At 46.0% G+C, this 27,837-nt stretch overlaps 1 protein-coding gene across 1 annotated transcript; it reads right to left on the reverse strand.

Moving 5' to 3' along the window:
- Positions 1-1,510: 1,510 nt before the first annotated feature.
- On the reverse strand, positions 1,511-27,837 carry LOC126565255 (LIM domain transcription factor LMO4.1). The gene is made up of 3 exons (XM_050222419.1): positions 27,504-27,837; positions 27,236-27,389; positions 1,511-2,029 (listed from the first exon to the last, which is right to left on the reverse strand). Exons 1-3 carry the CDS (start codon positions 27,748-27,750, stop codon positions 1,648-1,650), a joined length of 783 nt encoding a protein of 260 aa, XP_050078376.1. The 5' UTR covers positions 27,751-27,837; the 3' UTR covers positions 1,511-1,647.

The raw sequence follows: 27,837 nt of genomic DNA on the forward strand, positions 1-27,837 counted from the left end.
CATCGGTGTCGGTGTCGCGTTGCTGTTTCCCACCCCATTATTCCCACCACTGACGAGGGACGCGCTGGTCGTGACCGCATTGCCCTGGTTCGCACCGAGATGATGCTGTAGATGCATTGGTGCACCTCCACCCATCGAATGACTGTGGAGCTGCATCGCATGGTGATGGGTACCACCACCGCCCAGAGAATGTTGTGGTTGCTGATGGTGATGATGCTGCTGATGATGAAGATGATCGTTGGCGGCCCCATCGTTGGCTGTATTTGGTTCGTGCTTGGTGCTGCTACTATTATTATTCGCTAAACTATTCATAATTGAGCTGCTGCCCCGGCCACCACCACCCATCGCCGACAGCATTGTGGCCTGCTGGTCCACCTTTAAACCGCCATTGGTACGCATACAACTATTACCAGCGCCACCGCCACCGCCACCAGCCGGTCCATTGGCGAAGGATTCACCGTGTCCTGCATCACCGTACAGATTGTTCATGAATGAAAGCGCTGCTGCGGTCGTCCCAGAACAGGAGGTGGAAGAAGAGGTGGAAGTTACGGTGACGGCAGGAGTACCACCCTGCCCGGAGTTTGATCCACCGCTTCCAATCGAGGAAGGTGTTAAGGGTGGTGTGTACAGATCGGCCGCTCCTGCGTATCCGAGTTCTTTCTTAATCGAAGTTCCAACGCCATTGTTGTTTGCTGGCGGTTGATTCGGTGGTTGCATCTGATGGTGTTGTTGGGCGGCTAGAGCTGCGGCAGCGGCGGCAGCAGCAGCCGCGACCGCTTGCTGCTGCTGCTGTTGTTGATGTTGCTGAGGCGTTCCGTAGTCGTAGCAGGGTTTCAGCAAACCGCCTACGTTAGGGTAACCGAACTGTCCGCCATTAAACTTTCCATGGGGATGCTGTTGTTGTTGTTGTTGGGCTGGATTGTAGTTGGAAGCTCCCCCAGCTCCACCTGCCGCCGATGGATGATGATTATGGTGCTGATGGTGAAGATGATGATGTTGTTGCTGCTGTTGATGATGCTGATGTTGTTGTTGTTGTTGTTGCATCGAAGACAACACTCCATCCGACTGTAGCAACTGCTGATAGGTGCGCATGGCGGCCGAAGACGGATTGGCGCCAGCCCCCGACGGGAAATCATCCATCGAGGACAGCTTTCGCATCAGGCCCATCTCCTTGCCGTACAGATGCCCGTACAGGGCGGGACCGTCGGGACCGTTGGCGGCCGCCGCTGCAGCTGCTGCAGCAGCAGCCGCCACTGCGACAGCCGCCGCCGAGCTACCGTTGGAAGGAGATGGATTAAGACTGCCAGCGGCTGTCGGCAGTGGAGATGCATTGAGCCGTGCGAGGGCAAGATTACGCTGGGTGGCCAGGTCGAGATCGTCCAGCATGACACCGGCAGCAGCAGCGGCGGCGGCCGCAGCAGCTGCTGCAGCGGCAGCCGCTGCCGCACTACCCGGTCCGGCAGTCGTCGATGAAGTGCCCACCACCGACCGACCGGCCATGATGGCCGATAGCGCATCGTCCACGGCTAGCCCGGACGGGTGCACGGAGGACGCGGACGGGGGCGGCTGCGAGGGTGGCGGTGGCTGCTGCTGGACGGGCACGGGCGGACGTTTCATTTTCGGCGGACGACCCAGCCGGGGACCATCTCAGTCGCGGGAGCGCCGGGGCCTTCCGACCTTGCCCTTGCGCAGCGGCGGGTTGGTTTGGTTGTTGGTCGTCTTCACTAGCTTGTGCCAGTCCGGTTCGCACACTAAGCTACCGCCGAGCATGTAGTACCGGTCGCCCTGCACCAGATGGCTCCCGCATTTCGAGCACTGGAAGCACTTCAGATGAAACACGTGGTGCTGCGGTACGGATTGGCCATTGTTGTTGTTATTGTTGTTGTTGTTGACGGTGCCATTTTGATTGTTGTTGTTGGCGGCATTGTTCAGGTTGTTGTTTATCGTCGTGTGGGACGTCGTTCGCATTACGAACTCGTTGGCGGGTATCGTTTGATGGCAGGCGGAACAAGCACCGGAACCGAATAACCTACCACAGGAGAAAAGGAAAAAAAGGAGAACAAACGTTATCAATTTTATCTTCCAATATACGGTTGAAAAAGACATTACAACTAATCCCGTTAAGCGAAAAGAGGTGATAAAACCCACTCTAATGGCATTATTTCGACTGCTGTAAAATAATATAATCTCCGTCCAAAAAAAATAAAAATAACAAAAAGAACATAATTCCGACAATTGAGCAAAAGGGGGAAAATACCACAAACACACTGCCGTCCACCATAACTGACAACGAAGTTAGCGGCCGCAATCAAACTGGGCGCAAAAGGCACGACACTCTGCAACACCTACCTAGTGCTGCGGAGCGTCAAGCAGTATAAACACCGGAAGCTGCGAATAAAAATAAAAAAAACCTCCACACAGTTAGCTACTCTACTTGCCACAAATATTCTTCTGCACATAAATGGGAGACTGAGAAAAGAGGACACAAACCTACAAAAAAAAAAAAATGCACCAAAACAGAAAATCACGTCCTTGAGCGACACGACACGCCGCACACGGTGGAAAACCCCAAACGACAAGAACGAATGCGATGGAGGGGGGGGGGGGGGGGGAGTGTGAGAGAAAACCAACTCTAAGTGCGCGCCATGATCTTGAAGGGAAGTTTGCATCGTCGTCGTCGTGTCGTTTCCGTTTTTCCGTTCGAAGTTTTGCCTCCTCTCGCCCTCGCAGGCAACACCCTCTTTTCTGTCCTTTTTATCGTTCCCAGCAGAGCGACGACGAGGGCGGGAAAGGTTGCTTGTGTTTGTTGTAACTCTCCCAAATTCCCCACCCGCAGTTTTCCAACAAAGGGCAAGAGACGGGAGGGTGGGACTTCCCGCGTTTTTCCTTTTTAATCATGTTTTCCCTCCTGGATTTGGTACACAAGTGAGTAGACACGGCCACCGACCTTATGGTTTTTCTTTCCACTTCCGGAAGGTTTTCCCCCCTTCTGACGACTTTTTTTTTTGGTTCTTTCTTCCCTCGCTCTTTGGCCACACGCTTGAACAAGGTGCTCGAGCAAACGATTCGTGTAATCTGTGCTGCTTGACATCGGTGTTTTCTTCGACAGGTTTGTGTGTTCTTTTGAAGCGATTTCGGTGCGCTTTCCTCTGCTACAACACGAGTTAAATGAGTTGTAAAGCGGATGTGTTTGTTTTTCAAGCAACCGGAAAGCATCACATGATTATGGCCGATAATTTATTCTGCCCAGCAGCGATAACAAACACTTATTTTCTGCGGTACAAAAGTGCATATTGCTGCAATCAAACAGTTCAAAGCATCATTCTTCACGATGAATCAATGGGATCTCTCGAACGGGTTCACAAATAGACCAAAAAGCAGAAAAAGAAAACGAAGAAAAAAAGGAACTCAAAATCACTTATGTAAATCGAGTCAGGTCCTCTCAGAGTTCCTTCCTTCCTTCCTTTCTTCCAAATCAAACACTTCTATCAAACCCACCAACACACTAACAAGCACAAGAAAGCAACTTCCCCTTCCACATACATACACATCAACTGGCAGAGAGAACCGGTTGACGGGAAATTACGGGAAATTTGTTTGATCAACTCTGTCAACAAGCATAACCAAACATACCCTCTCACACACACACATATATAAACGGTGGCATGCAGTCGAACAGCGGCGGTAGGAAGTACACAAGCAGCAGAAGAAGAAAAAATAGAAACATCTTTGCTTCCCATTTTTGCATAGGGAAGGATGCAAGGAGTTGCGGCACACCACGAGGGAGAGGTGTTAAAGTTGAGTGAAAATTACTTCGACAAACAGTGCCACACAGTACACACACACACATAGTTCATAGGGTGGAAAACAGGTACCGTTTACCATTTTATAGTCTGAGTATTGTTGTCGCTTTTCCCGGCAAAGTGCGTGTGAAGGTTTCAGCACTTAACACTGGACCTCAGAGATGTTCCGATAGCCGAGAGTGTAGCGGCGCCGGTCTTTCATACCGAACGATAACTGGCCATTTCCATTTATATGTTGCCTGCCTGTGTCCAGCTGTTTCGGCTGGTTTTATTAGGACCTCAAGAAGTATACTGTAAACCGCAATCTAGGACATTGCAAAATTAAAGTTATCTCCGGATGACTGCAACGTCAGCCCAAAAAAAAAAAAAAACTCACGAAATGAACAACATCTTGCTAATGCCATTAATTAAGGGAACGATTGGATGAAGAAGAGGATAACACTCCGGGACATTATCGGTGTCTTTTGCACCTAGCAACAGGGCAATGGACCGTTGACGGTGCCTCTAGTCAGACACCCGAATGGGTTTTCTCTCTTCCTCGTTAATAATTTCTAAGGAGGAATAATCTATCGCAATTAGAAGCATTATTCTGGTCCGCTCCGCTCATCCGGTGCAGGTTCACCTCCATACCACCTCCTCCCACCACCCATTTCCCGCAACCGTTCACTTGTTCCTAGAAAGGCAGCATAATTGAGTCATTGTTTGGTCTCTAATTATGCATGGCCCTATGCAAACATCCCCATTTGACGCTCCTTTTCATTAGGCGAAACTTTACTCCCCTGTCCTCCCTTTCCTTGCGTTCATCATCTCACGCCATCCTAAGACCCATTGTCGGCAGTAAAGGTGCGAAAGTTAAATTTAATTCCACCCTGGCCATCGTCAACAAAACCACCCACCCACCCCAGGTCTGGTGTGCTAGCGAAAGACAAAAGAGAGGATACAAGCTGCCACTTCTCTTCTCCAGTGTTGGGCCATTTTGCCGGAGGGTGAAGCGAGATGTGGTTGCTATAACACGCCACACACACACACACACACAAGACGGCCCGGGCTACTACTACCATCTCTTGGGCAACGACGGAAAGGGCACGTTTTAAGCCCTCATTAGCAATATTCCGTTCGGTAGTTTCGAGTTTAAATTAACAACAACCAACGCTTCATTTCAGGTCATCGGAGAAGTCGCTCCGGAGTCCGTCCTACGAGGCGAAGGTGGAAGTTGTGTCCTTAAGCCACACATACACACACCTAGCACACGAAATCGAGTTCCAGGCACGTAACAACAACACAAAACTGCACACACTCTTCTCTATGGAATCCCGCCGAAGTCAGGGATAGAGACGTTAAGGAGAGCCACTGATGTCTTTACCCTCTCCTTTTTCACCTCTCGCAACTTCAAAACCCCCAACACCGATAGTTCGCGGTTCTTCGACTTGGGTCACGTCAAATCTTTTAATCCTCTCAGACACCTCGTTTGCCTTCGGTTGGCCATGTTCGTGCTATAACGGGGTAACGCGGAGAAAGATACCTGAATTATGTTCCGCTATTCGCTCAGATAAGGATAATCATGATCGAGGAGCGAGAGTGAGCGTGTAGGAACGTGCGAAACCGGTCTCTGTCCGCAAAACCGCAACGAACCGAAGGACCTCTACGAGGAAAACGAACGAATCATCAGCACTGCGCCACTAACTGTGTCTCGGGGGTGACGGTGTTGCCAATTAGTGTAAGTTTTAGTTTAATGCCCCTTATGGCTGTGGCATATAAATTCACACTCTCTCTCACACACACACACACGCTTCTGCAGGATACAGGAGAAGTAACATTAACTACACTTATGACGTTTGGGATGTGATGGAATGGAAATAACTGCATATGAGATACGAAAGTAGCAAATCCTTGCAAACAAAATTCATTTTTCGGAAGTTTTTTCAGAAACAGGGCACTTTCTCAGGTTTGCCAACAATTTTGACTATGTCGAAAGGTGTGATATTTGAATGTAAAATTCGTCCCCACTATTATTAACACCTTCGATGATCATCATCATCATCATCATCATCATCATCATCATCATCATTATCATCAATTACCAACTCAACAAACTATCCGACCAAAACCAAACCAATCCTCAGTGGTTATTAAACCATCGAACTGAGACCGGGGTTTTAAACGTCGACTCTCTGCGATAATTTTCCAACAGCACAGATCACGACAAAAGCTGCCGCATGGAAAAGAGGCACCCGGCGGAAACTCTGGGCTTGTTTTCCACCTATTTCACAAAATGAATGCACCCGTGATTTTCTCTTCCACCTCAACTTCACCTCGCTCAATAGTGTCACACTCTCGAGTGGTCGTGCGAAACCAACCAGGAGAAAGGAGCGGGAAACAGTGTTTGTGAGAGGAGAAGAAGGTGGCTCCTCACACTCCTCAACAGGGAACAGTGAACAGTGAGGCAAGGCTAGACCTCGCTGCACTATCAAATATCAGTCCTCCGGGCAAAAGTGTCCATGTCGGAATGGCTCCCGCTTTTCCCGGATGGTAGTAGTTGGCAGAGCATGGGCGAAAGGTTGATGCTGTCGAACATTCAATTTGATGAGCAGACAACGCTCTGCTCTCGCTTTCTCCTTCGCTCCATCCATCTCGCTCATGCCCGCAGGCCAAAGTCTAAACCGAACCACCTGTGTGTTTTGCGGAGGATCTGCGCGTCAGTCGTAGGAAGAGGCCGCAGTGAAGCTTCATGTTACCCCGCGGCACGTTGGTTCAGCTTGAGACTGCCTGCTTGTTGGCTTGGCGGGTAATTAATTTGTTAATTAATTAATTAATAAGATAAGTTAATTAAAGAACATGATAGTCCTCGGGAAACGCTCATCGTTCGTCGAAAAGCCTCGGCGTCAAGTACACGGGACGATTCGAGCCACAATTTGCGGATAATGGAGGGTTGGCGGCGGACAAGCAGAAGGATGGCAGCGAAGCAGAGAGCGGTCTATGAGATGACGCTGATGCTTCAGGTGCTACACAATCTACGATGATCCGTTTGAGGTCGTCGCCTATGAGGGATGGGTGAGAAATTAAAGAAATTTTGTTTCATTTCCAGTCCCCGTGCCCGTGTGGCTCACGTTTTATATTTCCTTCCTAATTAGTGTAACCGCGCCTTCACGGTCGTAAACACGCACACTCGTTAGAGTATGTGGGTGCAAGTCGTTAGCATTTTCCACACACATATTACTGTTATCATAGCGACCATCTCACATCGGGATCTTGAAAACTTCCATATCTACAGGCCACTAGGCGTCTCCATTGGTGCTAGTTGAGCAAAGTTTTTGGGAAAGAATTGATTCAAATTACAGTTGTCGATGAAACTTGCATTTTGATACGGGCAGAGGGATAAAGGAACACCACTCACGTGCAGGTTTTCAACTCCATATTCGAAAACTTCACTCGAAGAGATTATTTTATGTGCATAAAAATCCTTTTCAGCTCCATGTTCTCATTACGCTACACTAAGCGGTACAACAACACTTGAGGAGGCCTCCGTTTAAAAACAATCTCGTTAGCATTCTCCGAAACGCCACACGTGTGTGAAGCACAGAGCGAATGGAGCTCCATTTTAAGGAAATGGTACGAGTGTGGCTGCGATTTTTATTTAGACCAGGAACCACCAGAAGTAAAGCAAATTCATGTAAACAAAATCACCATCAGAAGCGATGCAGGTAAATGTTGATCGTACCGGATGGAGGTGCACGTGCCCGAAAAATAAAGGCACGACGACGAAAGGAGCACGAATCGGTAAAGGAAGTCTACGTCTGCTTTTATTTGCCAGCATGAATCAAAAAGGTGGCGTTTCGCTGATTTATGTTCAATGCGCTGTCTTGTTTACCTTTGACATCCTTTTCCGTCTCGTTTGTGTTTGCAGCATGATGAAACGAAAGTGTGTTGGACTCTGTAAGAACGGCAAGCACACTTAGCAGAGCAAAGGAAAATAAAATTTAAATAGTCGAAGAGAGCGCGAATGAGCGACAATGATCGTTTGCGAAATACGTACGCTAAAGATGTTTTGGGGGCTTGCGACTAGTGGTCAAAAGAAAGGATTCTGTGGTGTATTTGGTGCAACAAAACCACCGCTCGTCTCTAGCATGAATCTAACCAGAAACAGGGAAAAAGAACGACCGTTCAACTACAACGATGTGTATGGGAAACCAGTAAACGATGTGATTTGGTACGATTTTCTTCCTGAAATCATCCAGAAAAATTGCACAAAGAAGCAAGCAAACGAGAACTCAGCAGTACCACGAAATCATCAACGCTTTGAAGTCCGGTGGAAGTTTGACTCGATGCTTCGAAGCGAGTTATGATTTGATTTTCTGCCAGATTTACTTAAATAAAACGTATCAAAACAATTCTTCAAGCAGTAAACCCGATCGAAATGTAATTATAGTTCATTTTCTTTTTCTCGCACCCTTCATGGTCGACGTCAATGACAAACGATTAAGGATGCCTGCTTAAGGGGTTCCACCCTCTTCCATTCCAACCAGAAACCACCCTCAGAATACTTCCAACCGGAAACCATCCTCAAGGAACAAAAAAAAAAAAAAAAACGGACCAAAAGAGGAATAGAAAATTTGACCAATTTACAAATCCTGGTCATATTTTTTACTCTCCCATGTGGCTGAAATCGGTACAGGCTGTTCGCGCCGTATTTTTTGATGAGTGAACTTATTTTCCTTCTCTTCTCTGACACAACGATGTAAAAGAGCAGGGAGAGAGCAAGAAAATGAAGGAATTGGTAAGGAAAGCGAGCAAGCAAGCGAGCAATCGTCCCGCCGCAATCACAAAGCGCGCGCGATCGTTAGCAATAATCATCTGCGGGCGCGCAAGTGCAGGGAAAAGCGCGCGGAACACAATAATAATAATAATAATAATCATAACGAGAGCGCAGTGTTCTCTTTTGGTGGTAGAGCGCGGGGAAGGGAAAGGTGGGATGGCCAACCCGCTTTAAACCTTGATCTTTCCCGTGAGTGTTCCGTGGTCGCGATATCAAATCATCGACGATACGGTTGTGCCCGACGACGACGACGATGACGACGACGACGGTGTGATACCAACGGCAACGACTAACGATGCCGATTATTATCATTATTATTTTCATTATCACCATCATCGTCAACCGCGCCACAGCATCATCGCCGTGCTCCGTGGAAGATACAGAAGCAACAAACAGCAACACCAACCATTATCATTACGGTTGTCGCTGATGAGCGCGCGCGCGTTACGGACAGTTTTATTACTTTACATCCCATACGAAACAAGACGATTTTTGTCTTGCTCCAAAGTGTACCATTTAATTTCATTAATGAATGTATTACTTAGTTTTCAATAAGAAGCGTACGATGGCGCTTGAGCTTAAAATAGCTAACCTAGCAACAGGAGGCTCGCCCGCTGTTTACGACCAGCTTCATCGGCCTTAATCTTCGTCCCTATTCGAGATTAATCAAGTTCCTTAAATACGATAAATTTACTTCACCTTCATACGGAATCGTATTCCACAGAGCACAGAATACTCACAATCACAGCTTAATTGTGAACAGCTTCTTCTTCGGTTTGCTCTGCTTCATCCACCATATACAAACGACTTTCTGATGAACGCAACGGAAGAGATGAGCAAGTGTTTGAACCCCGGGCTCCAAAAGCCATCGTACAACACACACACACACACACACACACAAGGACCCGGAAGTGAACCACAGACAAATACACTCTGCTCCGCACAAATACGAACGCAAAGAAGAAACTCTTGGATGGGATTTCTTCTGCCTTCCCGACTGCCAAAAGACGTATGAATGAATTTGTTTGAGGGTACAGCAAAAGCACCAACAACAACAACAAAAAAATCAATCCTCTTCCATTTTCTCGTGACTTTCCCGTGATTCTTCCTCTCCCTCTCACACTCTTCCCATTGCCCTTATTGAATGATATTTGCTGTTCGTTTGTGAATAAGATGGAAGGAAGCTACTAGTACCGGGATGTCTCGAAACCAATGAATCAAACAACCATCCTCCCCTGCCCCATCCACTGGACCCCTGCCGGTTCGTCAAGGTTGTTACGGTTACTCTTCAGCTTGGACGAGTAAAAGAAATGCCAAAAATGCGACTAGACGACGACGACAACAACGGTGGGTTCTGTGTCGTGTAGAACACATGCACGACACATATAAACGGGGTGCCTCACTCTCGCACACCCACAAGTGAGAGTTGAAGCACAGGAGAAAACCACCTCACCATCATCATACGCAACGCAAAGCCGAGGCGCGGCGACTCGATTCCTCCCAGTAGCAACAGCAGCAATACCAGTACGTCACACACAAATTAATGTGCCATAGAAAAGTTGAAGGAATAGAAAATCAAATACAATTGTGATTGAAAATCATGACACTCATACACACACACACACACACTTTCAAACGAGTGACATGAATAGGGCGAAATTTTCGTCGCCAACTTCCAACACGAGCAGAGAAAGCGGCGATGCGGGATGACGGCTATTGCTGTTACGGACGGACGGCAGCAATCAGGACGAATTGGAGCTTAAATCAGAGCAAATAGGGAGGATCAGGATGGGGTTTGGGGCGGATTCAGAGGAGAAGTAAGACGAAAGCATGAAGCAGACGACGTGCAGACACGCCAAGAGATTGGGATGCGAGGCGAGGACACATTGGGGAACACATTTGGCAATGAGAAATGGAATGATGATTTATCTCGCCACGGAATGTGGGCAAACAGTTAGGATGCTGATGTCCAAAATGTAATTTATAGCGCTTCGTAGGACAAACATTTTTAAGTTTAATTTGTGTTTCTCCTTCATCGAAGCAGTAAATAAGTTTTTACCAAGACAAAAATGTAGCACAGTAAAACAAATATGCTGAAAGCTCACATAGTGCGGTGGTCAGCTGACATCATCCTCCAACCATCCGAACGGAATCACGTTGAAAGGGACAATTGGACGAAACTACCTTCTCTCCCCTTTCCCAGGAGAAAATAGCATAGAACAATCAGCAACAGTTTGGGAAAACAAAATGAAGTTGCAAACACATGACACAAAAGCTTGAAGCTTTTAGTTGCAAAGAAAGAAAAAGAATACAAGAAAAAGAACCCTTGGGAATGTTGAAGGGAATCAAAAACATTTGATGTTAATAAACATAAGAGCTTTCCTTTCGCATAAAAACGTGATGGTAATCGTATCAAACGTTCTGCTTCGTTTCTAAATTAATTAAGAACCGAGAAACCATATCAAATAATTTGCACACGACTGATTATTGAATTTATCGTATTAATTACATTCTCTCACTCCTGGCACGTGGTGGTAAGCATCAAAAACATTCCTTCTACGCAAATAAACCGAGACGGTTGAACGGTTCAAAGTCGCACGACACACGCAAGCCGCGTACACGCACAAACACTGTAACTAAAGAGTGGCTAACACCGATCGATTCCTGGGCTTTTCCGGAGTGAGACGGAAGAAAAAGGGGCGAACTAGCACGAACGATTGGAAAACGATGAATCGGTTTTCGGTTGTTAGTTTGGAGCGAAATTTCACTGCGATCATTAGTACCGAATGAAATGGTTGGCTCCAATGCTGGCACTCGTTATCATTCTAATAGGCTATCAGACCCCCCCCCCCCCCCCCCCCCGTCAATGCGTACATTCCACGTGTTTCATGGAGGCGCATGGTGCTTTATGCACATGCTTTCTCTCTCTCTTTTTCTCATCGTTCAGTGGATTCCCAGTTAGTGCTGTGTGAAGAGTAGTACTGCCTTTACCTTTGCGTCAATTGAATGGTTCTGCAAAATGGGGGGAAAAACCCTTACCCAAAAAACGGAATGAACGGAGAGAATGTAACAACATGGATGAAGCGCAAAATACACATACAGTTGCCAGTTGGCTCCATCGTTCTGTCGATGTATATGTACTTCATCGCTCCATATCCTCCTCAAACGAGTTTCATCGTGACAGTGAAATTGCGTACAATCACTGGAAATGATATTTTTCAACCCAACCTTATCCCTGCACCCATTTATCATCACTTAAATTAATTTCATCGGTTGTTTCGGTACTGCTGCCAGTTAACTTGCTGACGATGGACAAGCAAGGCGAGCTCTTCTTCCTCCCGCACTAGGATATATTCCCGTCAGCAGCATGAGTAAACTTACAGCAAAGGCTCCCAGTCTGAAATAGTTACTGCGAAGCGAGAGGCTCTCACACAGGACACAGTAATCATCGTATAGGCCCCTCGGTTAGTAAATTCACTCAGACAACTATCGGGCACAAGGGACAAGGGAAGAATCAATGGGAGTCCCTTTGCCGCCCTCTCTATCTACCCTTCCCAAACCTACCCCACCACAACTTTACATAGGTTATCCTTTAACGCGCGGAGCGAACGGCACACGGACAATATATATTGGAATGATCGAAGAGAATTGAAATGGTATGGAAGCGGTCGTCCCGGCAACTGCTACTTTGTGTCTGCATACGACTCGTAACACGAGGAACGGTAGCCGGTAGCAGATTTGCACACAGACATACGCAGCTAGCCAGTGCTAGACGAACAAAGGGGTGATGCGCGTTCGGGCTGGTGAAAATTCATTAGAGATTATAGAAATGGAAAATGATTGCACCACCAGCAGTGGTAGCAAGCAGCATCAGAGATGCAAGCAACAGTCTTCGACAGAGCGGAGCGAGGAAGATCGAGTGAGTGAGTAAGACACTCCAAACCGATTCAAGATTGGCACAGCACATTGGTAACGTATCTGCCCCATCATCCTTGGTTTTTGTTTTCTTCTGTCAGTTTCCCTGGCCGCCCCAAAACTCCGTATACGAACGGTGCTGCTTCTCGGGAGCAATTTTCTTCCAGCGTGGATTTCCTCCACTTCCTACAGAGGGATTCCTGCTTTTTTTTAAACCGCTCAGATTCAAGGCACACGACAGACGAGAGAACAAAACCCACAGGATGCGGCAATGACTAACTGTAATGATGATCACGCTCGATGAGAAAACCGCTACACTTCTACTTCATGGCACAGGGTGTGTGCGTGTGTGTGTGTGTGTGATGATGATTCCATGTTGAGCTAATTTTGCTGATTGAATTTAGGTTCATTTGCTGAAGGGATTTTGCGGGATTGAATTGATGGGTGGCGATGGTACCGTCGGTAGCAGTATCCCCGGCGGCCGCTCTGTCCTGTTTGCTTCGTCTTTGATCGAATTATCGCTCAAGGATGGAGAGTAGGCAAGAGCATTCAGGCAGGATATTGTGTGCGAGACAGAGAGAGGGTGAGAGAGAGAGAGCAGCAAGAAGCAGCTCTAGCAACAGGATTCACCTGTTGGGCTCCCCTGTTGATTGGATTGCGATGAGTGCCGTGGGGCACTCATCCATACACACACACACACACAGACGGCCAGCACTGCTCCATCGCCGACTGACTGTGCTTTGCGTTGTGTGATGGGTTGCAGCTTTTAAAAAAAAAAAAAGGACAAGAGCCTCCCGATCTCCCGACAAACGACAGAGAGACACGTGGTGGAGGGATGATTTTTGCTTCCTGATCCTTTTGTGCCGTCCAAAATGTAGGGATCAAGCAACAGGAGGAGGACAAAGGCAACGGCAAGCAAGCAAAGTAAACAGAGTTAAATTAATTTAACACCACAGCAACGGGCAAGCACTCCGGGGCTCGGATATCGTTTGTGTGTTTGAAAACACATTTTCTGCTAGATTAGATTTGGGATGGGAGAGCTTTTTTTTCTTGCCTCGACTTCGGCAGCTGATTGTGTGCCCTAAAGAGAGTGTTTACGGTAAGTAAAATGCATAGAAAAATAGATAACAATACAAATAACATTAAATTGCATACGTTTAGGCGTTCAACGGCACATTTTTTACTATTTTAATACGATTGTTTTAGACATGTTTTGCCCTAAGCTTCTTATACATAAATCAATTCAAAGAGACTCTTAACAGCGCTGTTCCATCATCATTTCGCTTACAGAAACACTACTATAACCAATCGAAAAGTTATTTTGTATTCTTGTCAAAGTTGTGAGACGCAAAAAAAGGAAAACAAACGTCATTCCTCTCTTTCCTTTTCTCTCTTTCTCTCCCTCGTAGTAAAGAAGCTTCTTAGTTGCTTTGCCATCTTTAAAGTGGGCACACAAAGTATGGGTGAATCCTTCCTGCTTTCCTCATTAGTCACTAACGAACCAATCATTCAGCACACAATTTGCGTGCCCCGGAAACAGGAATATCGTCCTCCACCTTGCGAGGATATCTCGCAACGAAAAAAAAAGGGGGACACTGCTGCAAAAGGGAAGTTCAGACAAGAAGGGGCGATACACATACACCGACGCACCATTAGTACCGACGGTACACGAGGCTTGTTTGGCTGTGCGGCGCGCAGTCGATCATTATTTGAGGAATTGTTTTGCATTCTTGTGGCGGTGTGTGTGTGTCATTTAGCTTTCTCTTACATTCGATGGCAATATTCAGTGAGCAAAACACAGCAACAACAACGTTACAGCTGTCGAACTGCATGCGGTGTTGAAGTCCAAATTAAAACAAATCAAAATGAGGCCACCAACTACTCGACTGCCAAATATGCAGGTTGTGTGGTGCAATAATGACCGTGCTTGTTGATTGGCGAAACAAAAAAAAAAAACACGTCTTGTGAAATAATAAGACCGTCACCCTTCTTATTACATACCTGGCGCAACCTAGGGGATAAGCCTACACTTAAGTCACCCTGTGGCCAAATGGGGCACGCAATGCGCTCCTCCGTCCAACACATTGTGCAACAATGTTCCAAACCGAACGCACCAAACAAAAAAAGCATGATCGTGCCTTGGTCCGCGATGGATCTCGCGAACCATGGTCTTTATTTATGATAGACCCGGTGCAGCGTCTTCAAACAGAGAAGCCGAGAGCAGGCCCTGTCTTTGACCGATAATAACGGTTCGCTTTCGAAGGGTGCATTCGTTTGATTCCTTCTTGTGGTTCGTTTTATTTGCGCGCATCTTCTGATTGAAGGATGGTAAGTTGAGCGTGCAGCGAAAAAGCAATGATTAGCTGTCGATAATGAGGCTGCCGCTTTATTGGGGCCACAAAAACTTGCCCGGTGTATTATACCATGCGCTCACTGCTGAAGTGGTGATGTTTTGGGCTAACAAGCGCCAAAGAAGATATTCATTTAATCGAAAGATCAGCCCCGTAAAACGGATTGCAAAGCTAGAAGCAAACGACACCCGTGGAATTAGTCAGGACACAAATTCCGAAGAGTTTGCTCCAGAAATTCTGCAGAATCGAAAAATGTGCAACCGTGCAATTAGAGTGAATCATGCTGAATATATTTTCGCTCTCTCTCTCTCTCTCTCTCTCTCTCTCGGTCTTCTTTGGCCACAAAACCGACCCTCAAATGTTGGTCAGATTTCACGCGCGTTGGCGAAAAGTGATCAATTGAACCCGGGTGTATAATATCGCAAAAAGGGGAAATGAATTGTTACTTAATTTTCCGCCTATTTTCTTTCATCGCAGCATTCGCGATACAGTACGCAAAGGGGTGTCTTTCATTTGCAGTTTGTTGTTATCTTAGTTTGGTAGAAGGGTCAGCAGTTTATACGCCATGGGACAAACATTCATCCAATGGATGTTTTAATTGGGTTCCAAGGTTTTGGGTGGTTTGAAGCATCTTGAATGTATTAAGGTTTATGAGATGGTTGGTAAACGGCAATTAAGGGCATGATATGTTATCAGCTTTTTAAGGGAGATTTTGACAGGATCCAAATAACCAGAAATCTAAGAATTAGCTCTGATATCTTGTGATCAAAATGAGATCAGTTGGAAATACAATTTCTCATACCTTCAATTGAACACTTTTATCCGCCTATCCGTACATCATAGCAATAAATTAAAGCAGTGGAAGTTGGAAGCCAGAAACGTTACACAAAAAATGATTTATTTCGAGGACACTCTGCTCTGGTGCACTCACTTACATCAGGATTTTGTTTGTTGATACAATTTCTTGTTTTCTCGCTTACCATTTGTTGTATTTTGACCTTTTCTCGAGCAACATATGGAAGAGAGGAGGTCAAACAGACAAAACAAAACGACAACAACGAAAGTTTCTGATTCGATTCCCGACCTCCACGACGTTATTGCCACTCGTGCAGAGAAGAAATAGAAATACCCATCAAGAACAAGTTTTTAATTCCTCTTTTAAACGCTCTCGTCCACACACACACACACACGCACGTCCAGGTTGGTGGCAATACACACCCCAATAGGAAGCAGCTGGTAAGGAACGAAGTATCGAAATTAGAGTTCCCCGTGGGATTGGCACCGGACACCGAACTGGACCACACCAGTGCACGAAAGCATTGACGAAAAAGACGAGCGAGAAAGAGAGCAAAAGGGCAGCTCCGGTTACAACACCACGGAGGGTTAAAAACCACCCCCGGGGAATGGGCATCGATGTGGGCGCAAAGGATGAGAGAAAAGCAATTACATTTCGTCCACCGCATTCGCGCCGCGTCTGTGTAGCACCACCACCACCACGTAACATTTCCGATGCTGCACACACACCCGCCTCGGTGCAGGAGAAAATGGGTGAAGAACGGCAACAAAATTAAGGAATTATCCCTCGTCTACGAATTAAAAGCGTAACGAAGATGGGAAAAGGCAGAAAAGCACAAGAGCGAAAGCGAGAAGGAGAGCAATAGGAGAGAACCGAAACGTAAGTGACAGCTACCGATAGTACCTCCGTCAACCCTCGTCAATTAGAACCCAACCCGGCGAGACGTCAAAATTCACCACGCCATCGAAAATTTGTTCCTTCACTTCCTGGTTCTCGTTGGCAGCAGGCCATTTCCCATCTGCAAGATGACGTCGTCGTGACCGCGTAGAGCATAGTCCGTCCGTCGTGTCAGGAGTGCTCGATCGAATGTGCCGAATGTTTCGTTACATCTTCTTCCCTACAACATCCCACGGGTAGTTCCCGGGATGAATGGGCTCGGTGGGTCGAAAGAAATTGACTCGATTTCCCGGTTTGGCAACAGCACGTACAGTGTTGCCAAAAACAATAATAAAAAAAACTGCACATCATGATCAGACTAAGTGAGAGGGCACGCTTCAAAAACCGAATAGACTAAAGTAACGTCAAAGTTTCCTAGAGTTTGCCAGCCTTTTTTTTTTGCTGCTGTTGTTGTTGGTTGGAGAGAAAATTAAATTTTAACCACCACTTTTATGCATTTTTTTTAACGTCCTCGGATTCCCTGTGCCCCTTTTGCAACATTGCACAGCACATAACACATCAACTGGCGATCATCTTCCATTGCCCTTTGGGGGAAGAATGAATAATTAAATTTGTTCGATCCCGAGAGTGCCCTCAAACTGATTAGGAGTGTGTGAGGGTGATATCCCTGTCAAGGACGTGTCTCCAGGGTTGGGTTTTTTTTTCATGCTGTCTCCTTTTCGACTTTGCTCCCTACTTCTCCTACTGCTCTAGCAGTAATTGAAATGCAACGCATGAGCATGTCAATTAACTGAACCTTTGCGATGAAGCGAATGCGAACCACCACCGTTCAGGACCTCCGTCCAGCAATTGATCGATTGATTGGTTATATTTTTATGAAAAAGGGGCTAGAAAAACGATGTTGTATTGTGTTTGCTTGGTTTAAACCATTCACTGCGAATTCTGGGAAATGATTTTCCAGTCGTAAAATTTCTTCTACGAATTATGAAAACAATATTCGAAACAATATATTAGCAAAACCTAAATTGGTGCCCTACAGCGATTCTATCTCAAAACAAATGGGCTATAATAAATTTTATAACTGCTTTCACTGCGTACTTGCCAAACAATAACGCTCACAACTGTGTAGAATTGTGTTGTTCATAGTCTAACAAAGCATAGTTTTGATCAGCCCCAGCACGAGATGCAACGGAGGCCTGCGTCCAGTGGTTTTCCAATTAAACCTAAATCAAATAACTAACCGCTCGCCGTTTAAAGTTCCTCGCAGAATATTCGAATAGGCGGATGTTGTTTTGTTTTTAGCAGCTATATTTATGTTAGGACATATCGTCCATTTTCCTTTCCAAGAGTGCCAAAATTAATTTCGAGTACGGTGTTTAGATAGTCCTTTCGACAGAATTGTGTCACCAGTCAGTCCAGAACTTATTATTCTCCTCTAAAATGCATCTACTCACCATAAGACTACCGGTGTTTCTTGATAGAATTAATTAAAAAAGGAACAAAACAGAACATATTTCAATAATCACACCTTTGGTGCATTCTAAGCTCAACAATCTGAACGAGCCGAAATCCTTTAAACTAATTTTGTATCAACACACTGTACACGCGGAACGGACCATTCTCCAGCGCGCCGCTTTCGTGAAGTGCGCAGGCAAGTTCGTTGTGAAGAGGAATCAAATTAAAAAATTCATAAATTGCATTCGGCCCACCGCTCCGTCGTTTGTTGAGTTGAGTGGGACAGAAAAATCCTAACCCCATCGATACAAAACAAAAAACCGTCCACCCATCCACCCATCCAAAAATGCGTGTGTTTGTGTCGTGTCCTGCTGTTTCGACACACCACGCGCTGTTCAAGTGCCCTTATAGGCGCACAAATGCGCTTGTGTTGGGGCTCGGCATTTCGTTTTCGTCAGTCATTCAGCGTTCAGGTCGACTTTTGAGCAAAGTGTCGGGCGGGAGAACCCAGGCCAGAAACAATGGCGGGATCGCGAACGAGCGAGTGAGTCCTCGCGCTTTGCCTAACAACCCGAGAATGTTTAGAGGTCCTTTTGTCGATGCACACACTAATTGGAATAGTCATGCGGGTGCGTGCACTTGCACACACACACATACGCGCATACGCCTAAAACAACGAGCAAGAAAGGTTATGTATGCGTGCAAATGATCGTATCACCGAGGCGGGCAAAAAATGAGCATGAACACTGTGACAAAAACCCCTTTTAAATCGACGGGCAGGACTTCACTGGGACTACAAGGAGCGCACAATAGACACACCGACACACACGCTCTCGCTTCGTGTTGAGGTTGTCGAATGGAAATGTGCGAAAAAAAAATGGTGGTCCTCCGGTTGGACCCCCGAAAGGATGAAGGGATTAAAACAAAAGATTGATTGAATTTCTCTGACTTCATTTCGCGCCCGCGACTGTGCGCACTCTGGGCTGTGTGCTGTTCCTGGTAGCATCAAAACACGAGGCAAGGCTTCGTATCGTTTTTCGGATAACAACCGGATGAAGCACCACCACGGACAGTGAGACAGAACACGAGGGGGCAAAGGGGACGCTTCTCGTTCCACCAAAAAACGAACCGCGCGCGAAAATCCGCAACAACGATAACACACACGCGGAAGGCGCATCTGGAGAACACCCAAAACTATATAAAACTAGAACAATTTGTGTTTTTCGGTTCATTCTCACTCACGGTGCATCCGGTGACGGCGCTTCATAAGGCAATTTCTGGAACAAATTTTAGGCAATCTGTTCGGCTGTGTTCAAGGCTTGGTGTAGAGTGCGAGGGACCATATGGCTTTCACACAAATAGTGCCAGAAAGAAGAGAAAAGAAACACAGACACGATCGACCAAAACCCGGTCAGTGATTGATTATGACTACCCAAACAATTGGGGGGTAAACCAGATTGGTCCTCTAGCCTTTCTCGAGAGGGAATCAGAGGGTTTGTGTTGTGTTATGTCTGCGTTTAGCGACATAACAAATACACGAACAAAAAAAAAAAGACATGTTCGACAGGACGAGATATTGGTTAGAAATAACGAGTTGGTGCAGTAATTGAATATTCTAGCTGATAACGAATGAATTTCGCTTCTTTTAATTTATTTCGCAATCATGAGTTTGGTGGCCGTAGAGAGGAAGAATATTCTATTAAAGTTTAGGAATTTTATCTCTCTTCAGTATTTGGTGGCGTTTTTTTTTTAAATATGTTTGTGATTCTTTTCTACTTGATTTAAATTTGTATCAATAAACAAATTTTCACTTAAGAGAATTGCATCCTACAGAGGTTCTGCAGCTCAAAAAAGCAATTGCATTCACTCTGTACCTCGATCATAGTTTTAATTTTCGTTTTCTTTTAATCCATTCTTTTCCCTTTTGTCGTAACATGCTGTCTTATTATTCTACCAACACTAGACATTTGTTTTCATATAAACATCCCCAACGGGTGAAAAAATCCTTTAAAAATCACTTCCTGCTTCCGGCCGGATTCTCGTTATCCTGAACCGGGTTGAACAGCAGACGACTTTTGATTGCTTTCATTAGTATAAGCACTTCGATTCGTGTCCGTGGAGGGCTAGCGAGAGCGAGAGATATGTTGTAAATGCTGCGACCATTAAAGAAAACTCTCTTCCAAAGGGGATCTCGTTGGAAGATTTTATGCAAAAAATAACGCCCCCCATCTGAACTGCAAATGTAATAAATAACGAAAAAGTAAATAAAAAATAAGAAATGAACATCCTCCCGAGAGTATCTCGCCCCCGGTACACACACATCCGGCAGATGATTATGCTTTGCAATGGTGGAAGGCCCTCGCTTTTGTATCAAACATTTTCTCATCGACCATCACGCCGGAGGCTAAGGCGTAAGGATGCAACTAACAAGAACAATCATTATCCTTGGCAAGTTCTTTTTTTCTTGCATCGCTCTAAAGGAATAAGTACTCTTGAAGGCGTCAGGAGTACTTATCGGGTCGCTCCACACGAGATATACACACATAAACAACATCTTGGAACGTTTAATCCCGTTTGTTGTGAAGCAATTATGGTTCGTTTCAGTGCATTCGCATAATAGCGAAGGAGCTATAGTATAATATCACAATTCTTCTCGCCCGTCCCGATGCACTTCGAGGTGGGGAATTCATCAGGTAAAGTGCATCAAACAATCGTTAAACAAAGAAAATGTAATGAAAAACACTTTTTCCCCTTTTATTGCAGCGCTTATATCAAATTCTCACACAGACAGAGGTACCGAACTAATTTCTTTGAGAGAAAACTGAGGAAAAAGAAGGCACAAATGTCTGGCCAATTATTTCCGATGCGCTTTAGAGAGAACTCGTCCAAAACAATTCTCCGTGATGTAAGTGTAATTTCAAATGCCTCTTCTTCTCGTGGTCTTCCCTCTGCCCAGCCCGATTGACCGAAAGAACATGTTGAAAAAGTATTTATTTATTTGCTTCTATCATTCCGATGGACCCTTCTGGGCATTAAGATCGAACGTGAGCACCCTTCATCATCATCATCATCATCATTCCCATCGTGATCATCAACAGCGATATGAAGCGTCGTGAACCAATAGAAATGATTTGTTACAACGTTCGTTTCGCCCGTGGCACTGGCACGATATTGGGAAGCTCTCGGGTTTGGGAGGCCTCAACCGAGGTAAGTAATTTAATTAATGTAACCACAAACATTCGTAATTATACACTCAACCTTCCACCCGTGCCGTGCATCCAGCATACGCGCGCGCGCCTCCATCATCATCATCCCACGCGAGAAGAGACGACGCCCGAATCGATCGTTCGGAATGGATGGATCGAATGCGTTCTGTGACTTCAATTGAGACGCCACACAACCCACAATTTGTGGAGGGCTACAATGTTTCAATTTGCTGCCGCCGGTGGCTCAAATTGGGGGGTATATATTTGCTAATTTGAGCACGTTTCGGTTTCACAACCTCCGCATTACGGAAAAGGGAGCTGAAAGGGAGCCGAGACAACAACAAAAAAAAAAAGAGCGGACGGAAAACATATGACGGATGAGCGGCAGAAAAGAGAATTCGATGCTCATTACGCGAAACCCAACTTTGACCGAGTTGAGTTGGGTGTATATGTGTGTGTGTGTGTTCTTGGGATGCAACACATCCAACAGTTAGGATCATCGACGAACGTAGAGGGCGAAAACCATGGCATTACTTTATCATTCGATGAAGAAAAAAGCAAGACTCGATATCCGAGAGGTTCGATCGCTTATCGGGAAACAGAGTGTACCGATTTTATCGCCATCGGTTCGCAATGCCGAATGTACACGTAGCCGTCAGTAGTAGCGTACGAGACGATAGATAGTGCGATTGGTTTCGAGAACATGGCTAATGAGGGATAATTAGCTAAATGAACCAAGTTAGATTTTACTAGCGATTAACAGTGCCTGAAAACACGCTTGCTACATTGGTTGGATGGCAAACGGTTTCAGGAGATATTTCGTGATTGGAGTAAAATTACGGGAACTCTAGTTTGAAGACGATTAAGTACACAAACTTACCTAAAATATAAAATTATTTCAAATTATACTCCCGAACAAGTACTATTCCTCAACTATTTTCTGCTGCCTCCCAAAATAAAGGCTTCGAAACTACAAAACGCCCTTTACTTTTCCAGACTTTAACCAGGTGAGAGAGCCCGTCCGCAGTTCAACTTCAACTTGAACCACCCGTTCCAGCTTGTTTGTTCCACAACCGTTGAACCCACGATCCCACGGACTGGTCCCACAAACTGCATCGATAGCTCCAGAAACCGGTCCCGGTCTGCATTTTCACAACTTGTACAACGCGCGCGCCCACAAACTCACAATCCATCTCGCTTTCCCTCAAGCAAGATGCACGCATATACACCGTTCCTCCAGAAAGGGTCAAGATGCGAGTCAACCAAGACAGTCCCGTTCATTAAGCGTGCACTGATTAGAGCTGTTTTAATTTGCGCAATACGCTTCGACGACGTGTTTCGTTCTGGCTTCCCAATCGCGTATCGAAGAGCGAACCGAACGGGAGAGAAGAAAACAACAAGAATTGAAATGAAAGGTTTCTCGCTTCCAAAAACCCTTGGGACTGGATGGGACCGGCCACCACCAACAACATTGTAGCATCATTAACGGAAGGGAAAATGCATTCGCCTCCCTCCGGGTCCGGATCGAGGTTCGCGATCGCGCGATCACATCGGCGAACCACCACCGCGCCACCGATCACATTCGGACTCGAATCCAATCGCGCAGTGCTGGGAGGTGAAATATGATGCCAATCATGCTGAAGATACGTGCGTATGTAAGTGCGCCGGAAGATGGAAGAGACGCTGCTTTCTAGCAGCATTTGATTGATGGCAACAGGCAGCAAGGAGCGAAGTCCCAATCCGAACGAAAGGACGAACCGAGAGCAGTTTAAACCATCATTAGCGAAGGTGCCGCCTCGCATTCGTTATCTGCGCTACTGCGTACAAGCGAAGATGCAACAAATTCTCAAACATACAACAACGTTTCAGTTAATGAAGGAAAGGACACACAAACACAAGAAGGGTTCGGCATAAATATATTGATTTCGAATTGCGTCGTGAGTGTGTGGTATGCAATTTTCCCTCCCAATTCTACCGACAATCGTCTTGGAGTTCTCTTGTTGTCTTTGTTGGATGGGATGCCATATACACCTAATCACTACTGATTACGAAACATTGTTCATGTCCAACGGTCGTTTGTATGTGTGTGTGTGTGTGTGTGTGTGTGTGTGTGTGTGTGTGTGTGTGTAATTGATGCGGTGGGAAAGAGTGGTGCGTTTAGAAGGTTGAAGAGGTCGAAATCATGCAGCAGTAACAGGCTACATACACAACAACCTTTAAAAAACGCATCACACAATGCAACATTTACACACCGTGGACATGAGGGAGCGCTCTGGGGCCGTACTAGAGAAAAAGAGAGAGAAAGAGCGCGCACCACGAATCAATAAAAGCAATATGCAATTAGGGATTGCATTGTTGCTTGACGCGGCCTGATGAGCGCCGTTTGTAGGGTCGCCGTGTGCCCCAATATCTCGGCCGCTAATGAACCGATTCGGTTGCACCGTGGATGCGAAAGAACAAAACCATAGCATGTGCAGGGGCAGGGAACGTAGTATAGGGAGGAGAATTGGGTAGAACGAAGGTGGGCACAATAAACATCTTGATTTGAGAGAGAGAACTCGGTGGTACTCGGGAGGACAGGATTCAAATTAGGCACAAGTCTTGATAATGATTCCTTATTCGTTCCTTCCTGTGTTCTCTCGAATTGCACACACTTTCGTTTCGTTTTTTCTTTGTCACGCGAGTATCCTTTTTTTTTTTGCCTGACATCATTAGTGACAGGATCGTTGTGAAGCTCATTAACATTCACTGTTCAAGGGTGAGAGAAAACGTGATGAAAAAGTCAGACATTTTGAGTTTGGGTCCTTTTTTTATGCTACGAGTGTACCTTACGAGCAAATGTCAAGTTAAAACAATCTCTTGAATTGATTGATAATACATAGACGATAATGTTGAAAAAAGGAAAGAAAATGTATTAAACTTTTTATTACTGTTTCCAGGACTTCTTCTGAAGGTTCGATTGGATGGTCAATCAGTCATCTTATCCCAACTCCAAGCAAAAACAAGCGAAGAATTCTTTGGCGTTTGCTTCTCGCTGATGCACTGCAATCAGCACACATCAACATATCAGATTGTGATGCCAAACACGGACAAGAATTCCTAACAAAACACCTGGTCCGTGGGTCTTGTTATAAGAACGCGCACCAACCTGCACCGCAGAGAAAAACGATTTCGTTGATGAATTTGGCAGCGATCGTCCAAATGTAACTGCTTGATTGAACGTGTAGTCGCGTTACAGCACGAAAAAATAAACTCGGGTGGAGTTGATGCCACCGTGTGTTGGGGATGCGTGACACTCACCTGCACACGGCCGGCGGTTGATGAATCATTTCGCCAAAACCGTTTCCGCAAGGTTCAACACCCAAAAGCCCACTGCGACGAGGAATGGTCAACCACCACCAGGCAGGCACGGACAGAGTGGGTGAAAGGGTGCTAATCGAGCTGACGATGGGCTCAAACGAGCGTAAATGGTGCCAGGGAGTGGATGGAGAGCAACGGTACAGGGAAGCCCTGGAAGCGCCCTCACACGACGATTGACACTTCACCCCTAAGGGAGAATGTCAGAGCACCGAAGACCGTGAAGATGTGTATGTGTATGTGAAAGGGGAATTGCTGCACGCACGCAAAAACGTGCTATAGCAAGTTTGGTTCGCATGCCGCCGCATATGCCTTGTTGTGGAGCTGTTCGTTAGGTGAAACAAGACACACGCACCGACTTACGGTTCAAACGGACGATCCAAGAACGTATCAAGAAACTGCCTAATGCTCGGAAGCAATGATAAGTTTATGGAAGAATTTTGCAAATTGCAAAGCTTCTCAAACTCAATCAAGAAAATCCCAATAAATGTAATTATTCGAGATTGCCGAAAATTGCGAAAAGCGTTCGAATGCATTATCTCGACCATCAAAGATAACACTATTTCCGCACCACTGGGCCTTTGGACTTTGGCTTCTAAATAATTAATATTACCCATTTAATATCGTTGCAAAAATCCCTTACGGCGCTCGAAAAGCCTTCGGCAGAAACGTTGGAAGTTAATTTCGGCAAACTTTTCAACTCGCTCCAACACTTTCCTTTCCCGTATTTGAAGGTAAGGACGAAAGGCACACCGACGGGCTTAAAGCAGTCGTCGTCGTCCCTAGGCAGCAGCAACAGCAGCAGCAGCGTAGAGCACCAAAACTCGTTTCATGTATTATGCTCTCTCCCGGTGTTGTTGTGGGTGATGCATGTGTGTGTGTGGGTGAGAGGTGTTTCCCTTTGCTTCCATTACCATTGCCATTACCCCCCATCAGGAGGTTTGGGAGGAGGCTCCTTCATAGGCACCCGACCAACCCATCCCACCAGTACCCGAAGTGAGTTTCTAATTGACATTTTCTTAATTAAATTAGCAGTATTATGATTCAATTACTCAGAGCAACGGCAGTGGGTTGTTTCTCATGCTTGCAAGATTGAGAAGCGATCCAGTAGTGACGACGGGAAAACCAGTACGCAGGGTGATAGTAGGAGCGATACTGCTACTGTTGTGTTGCCATTGCCATTCCCTCGCTCGCCCTTGCGTGTACAACGATGAAGGTGAGCTTTGGCTTTAGCAAATTAGAAAACGAAAAGGCACGGTCTCAATCTCCCTGCCGTACATCCCTCCCCGGGCTATCGGGATTAGTGCGAAAAGCACGCAAACACGTACACCAGGTGCCTGCACATTGCATACACCTTCATTTTTTTTATTTTTTTTGGGACAAGACCAAGAGAAACCCGGGGAGTCAAGAGTTGGTTGCCGAAGAAAGGTTCTCCGGTTCGGTAGCAACCCGTTTTTTGAAACGAACAAAAATCAATCTTCTTACTTCATATGATCATTGTGAGTGTGTGTGTGGCTGGGAGTGTGTGTTTTATATTTCATAGTTCCTTCTTTGCGCAATATTGACGCTTGCACGAGTTGCTCAAATATAATTCCTAAAAGCGTCACGTGTCGGATGGATGAAATGATGCAGCAGCACCAGGACCAGCAGTAGTGCGCTCCGTTCGCCATAATCAAATCATTGTCTATCTTTCAGTCCGCACGCGACCAGAACAGGCAGACACGGCAAGAGGGAGAACGAGCCAGGAGGGTAACAAAATAAAATTTCCCCCCAAAAACTAAGATTGGACTGGTTTTGGCACAATTCTGCAATTAGCTTGATGCAGTAATAAACTAACAGAACTGGCAAGGACCTGCACATGACGGAAGACAGATCTCGCTCGGGAGAATATTGTCTTCGAGGGGAGGAAATCCTCGTTTGCGAAATGGCTCGTAAAAAGTACTTAGCTGAAGAGAAGAGTCGGGACCGTATAAATGTTTTATACTTCCTCTGCTCACGTAGCACACTTCGCATTAATTATATATTTATGATAAAGAATGGCATAAACAAATGTTCAATGTCTGTTCCGGGTATTCGACTACAAAATATTTTGTTTTGTAAAAATGAAACGAAATACAATCTTACCACAAATCGGAGTTTTTGGAAGGCGTAGCTGAATGTCTCTGTGGACCTTCGGTCACTTGGGGTATCCAGTTTCCACACAATCAGAAGAAACCGAAAGAAAACACCTACACAAAACAGCTCAATGCTGTTCAAAGCAGCCTACAAAAGCCACAAGCGGCTGTGGTTTTGGGACGGTACAAAACCACAAAGAATCTTAGAATGGAAAGACCCGTGGTGTTTGCACTTTGAGGGTTTCGATTTTCGAATTTTGGAATCGTCTTTAAGTGTAGTTGAAACGGAGATTGTTTGTGGGCGCTCGAGTCAAAATTTTGATCGTTCTTGATCGTTACGGGTCGACAAGTTCAACCGTGTGGAAGGTTGAAGTTTTCACTGACAATGTGTGTGTGTGTCTTCCTTCTGGCGACAACTTATAAATATGTTTCTAAAATCGTATTCAATTACTTAAGTTCAATTTGAAAGTGGAAACATCCTCAACAATTGTATAGAGCCCAGTAAAGGAAAGACTGTACTGTACTAACCTGGAGTAATCGGCTTTGCAGAGTATCATGCCACTGCGGGTGTAGCAACTGGAACCGATATCGGCCAGCATCGCTCCGCAGCAGGAGCATTTCAAGCAGGAGTTGTGCCAGTATCGGTCCAGTGCGTGCAGGAAGAATCGTTCCGTGATTTTGCCTGTGTAGGAATGAACAAGCGAACAACACATTAGTGGTAATCTCTTAGGTTCAAAATATTGGAATTTTGACAACTCCTCACAATCACCACCCCCCACCCTCAGTTGGCACTTACCTCCACATCCTGCGCAATGTTTGACCGGTCCACCACCATTACCACTGTTCATCTGGTGGAATCCTTGCTGACCGTCCATCTGACTGACCATCGCGTTTGGACCACCACCGCCACCACCACCACCACCGCCGCCACCGCCCCCATGTCCATTATGGTGGGGCGTTAGCTGTGGGTAGCTGCCGGCATTGTCCGGACTGGGCGAGTGCGGTGAGGATAGATCCGAGTACGGATGGTAGTGGGGATTCATTGCTATTGAGGCGGCCAGTTTGACGGATTTTGGTTGACGCGTTTGTCGTAACGGCGTGTTGGACGGCCGCGACAACGCACACGCACA

The sequence above is a fragment of the Anopheles maculipalpis genome, chromosome 3RL (assembly GCF_943734695.1).
Source record: "Anopheles maculipalpis chromosome 3RL, idAnoMacuDA_375_x, whole genome shotgun sequence".
Lineage (NCBI taxonomy): Eukaryota > Metazoa > Arthropoda > Insecta > Diptera > Culicidae > Anopheles > Anopheles maculipalpis.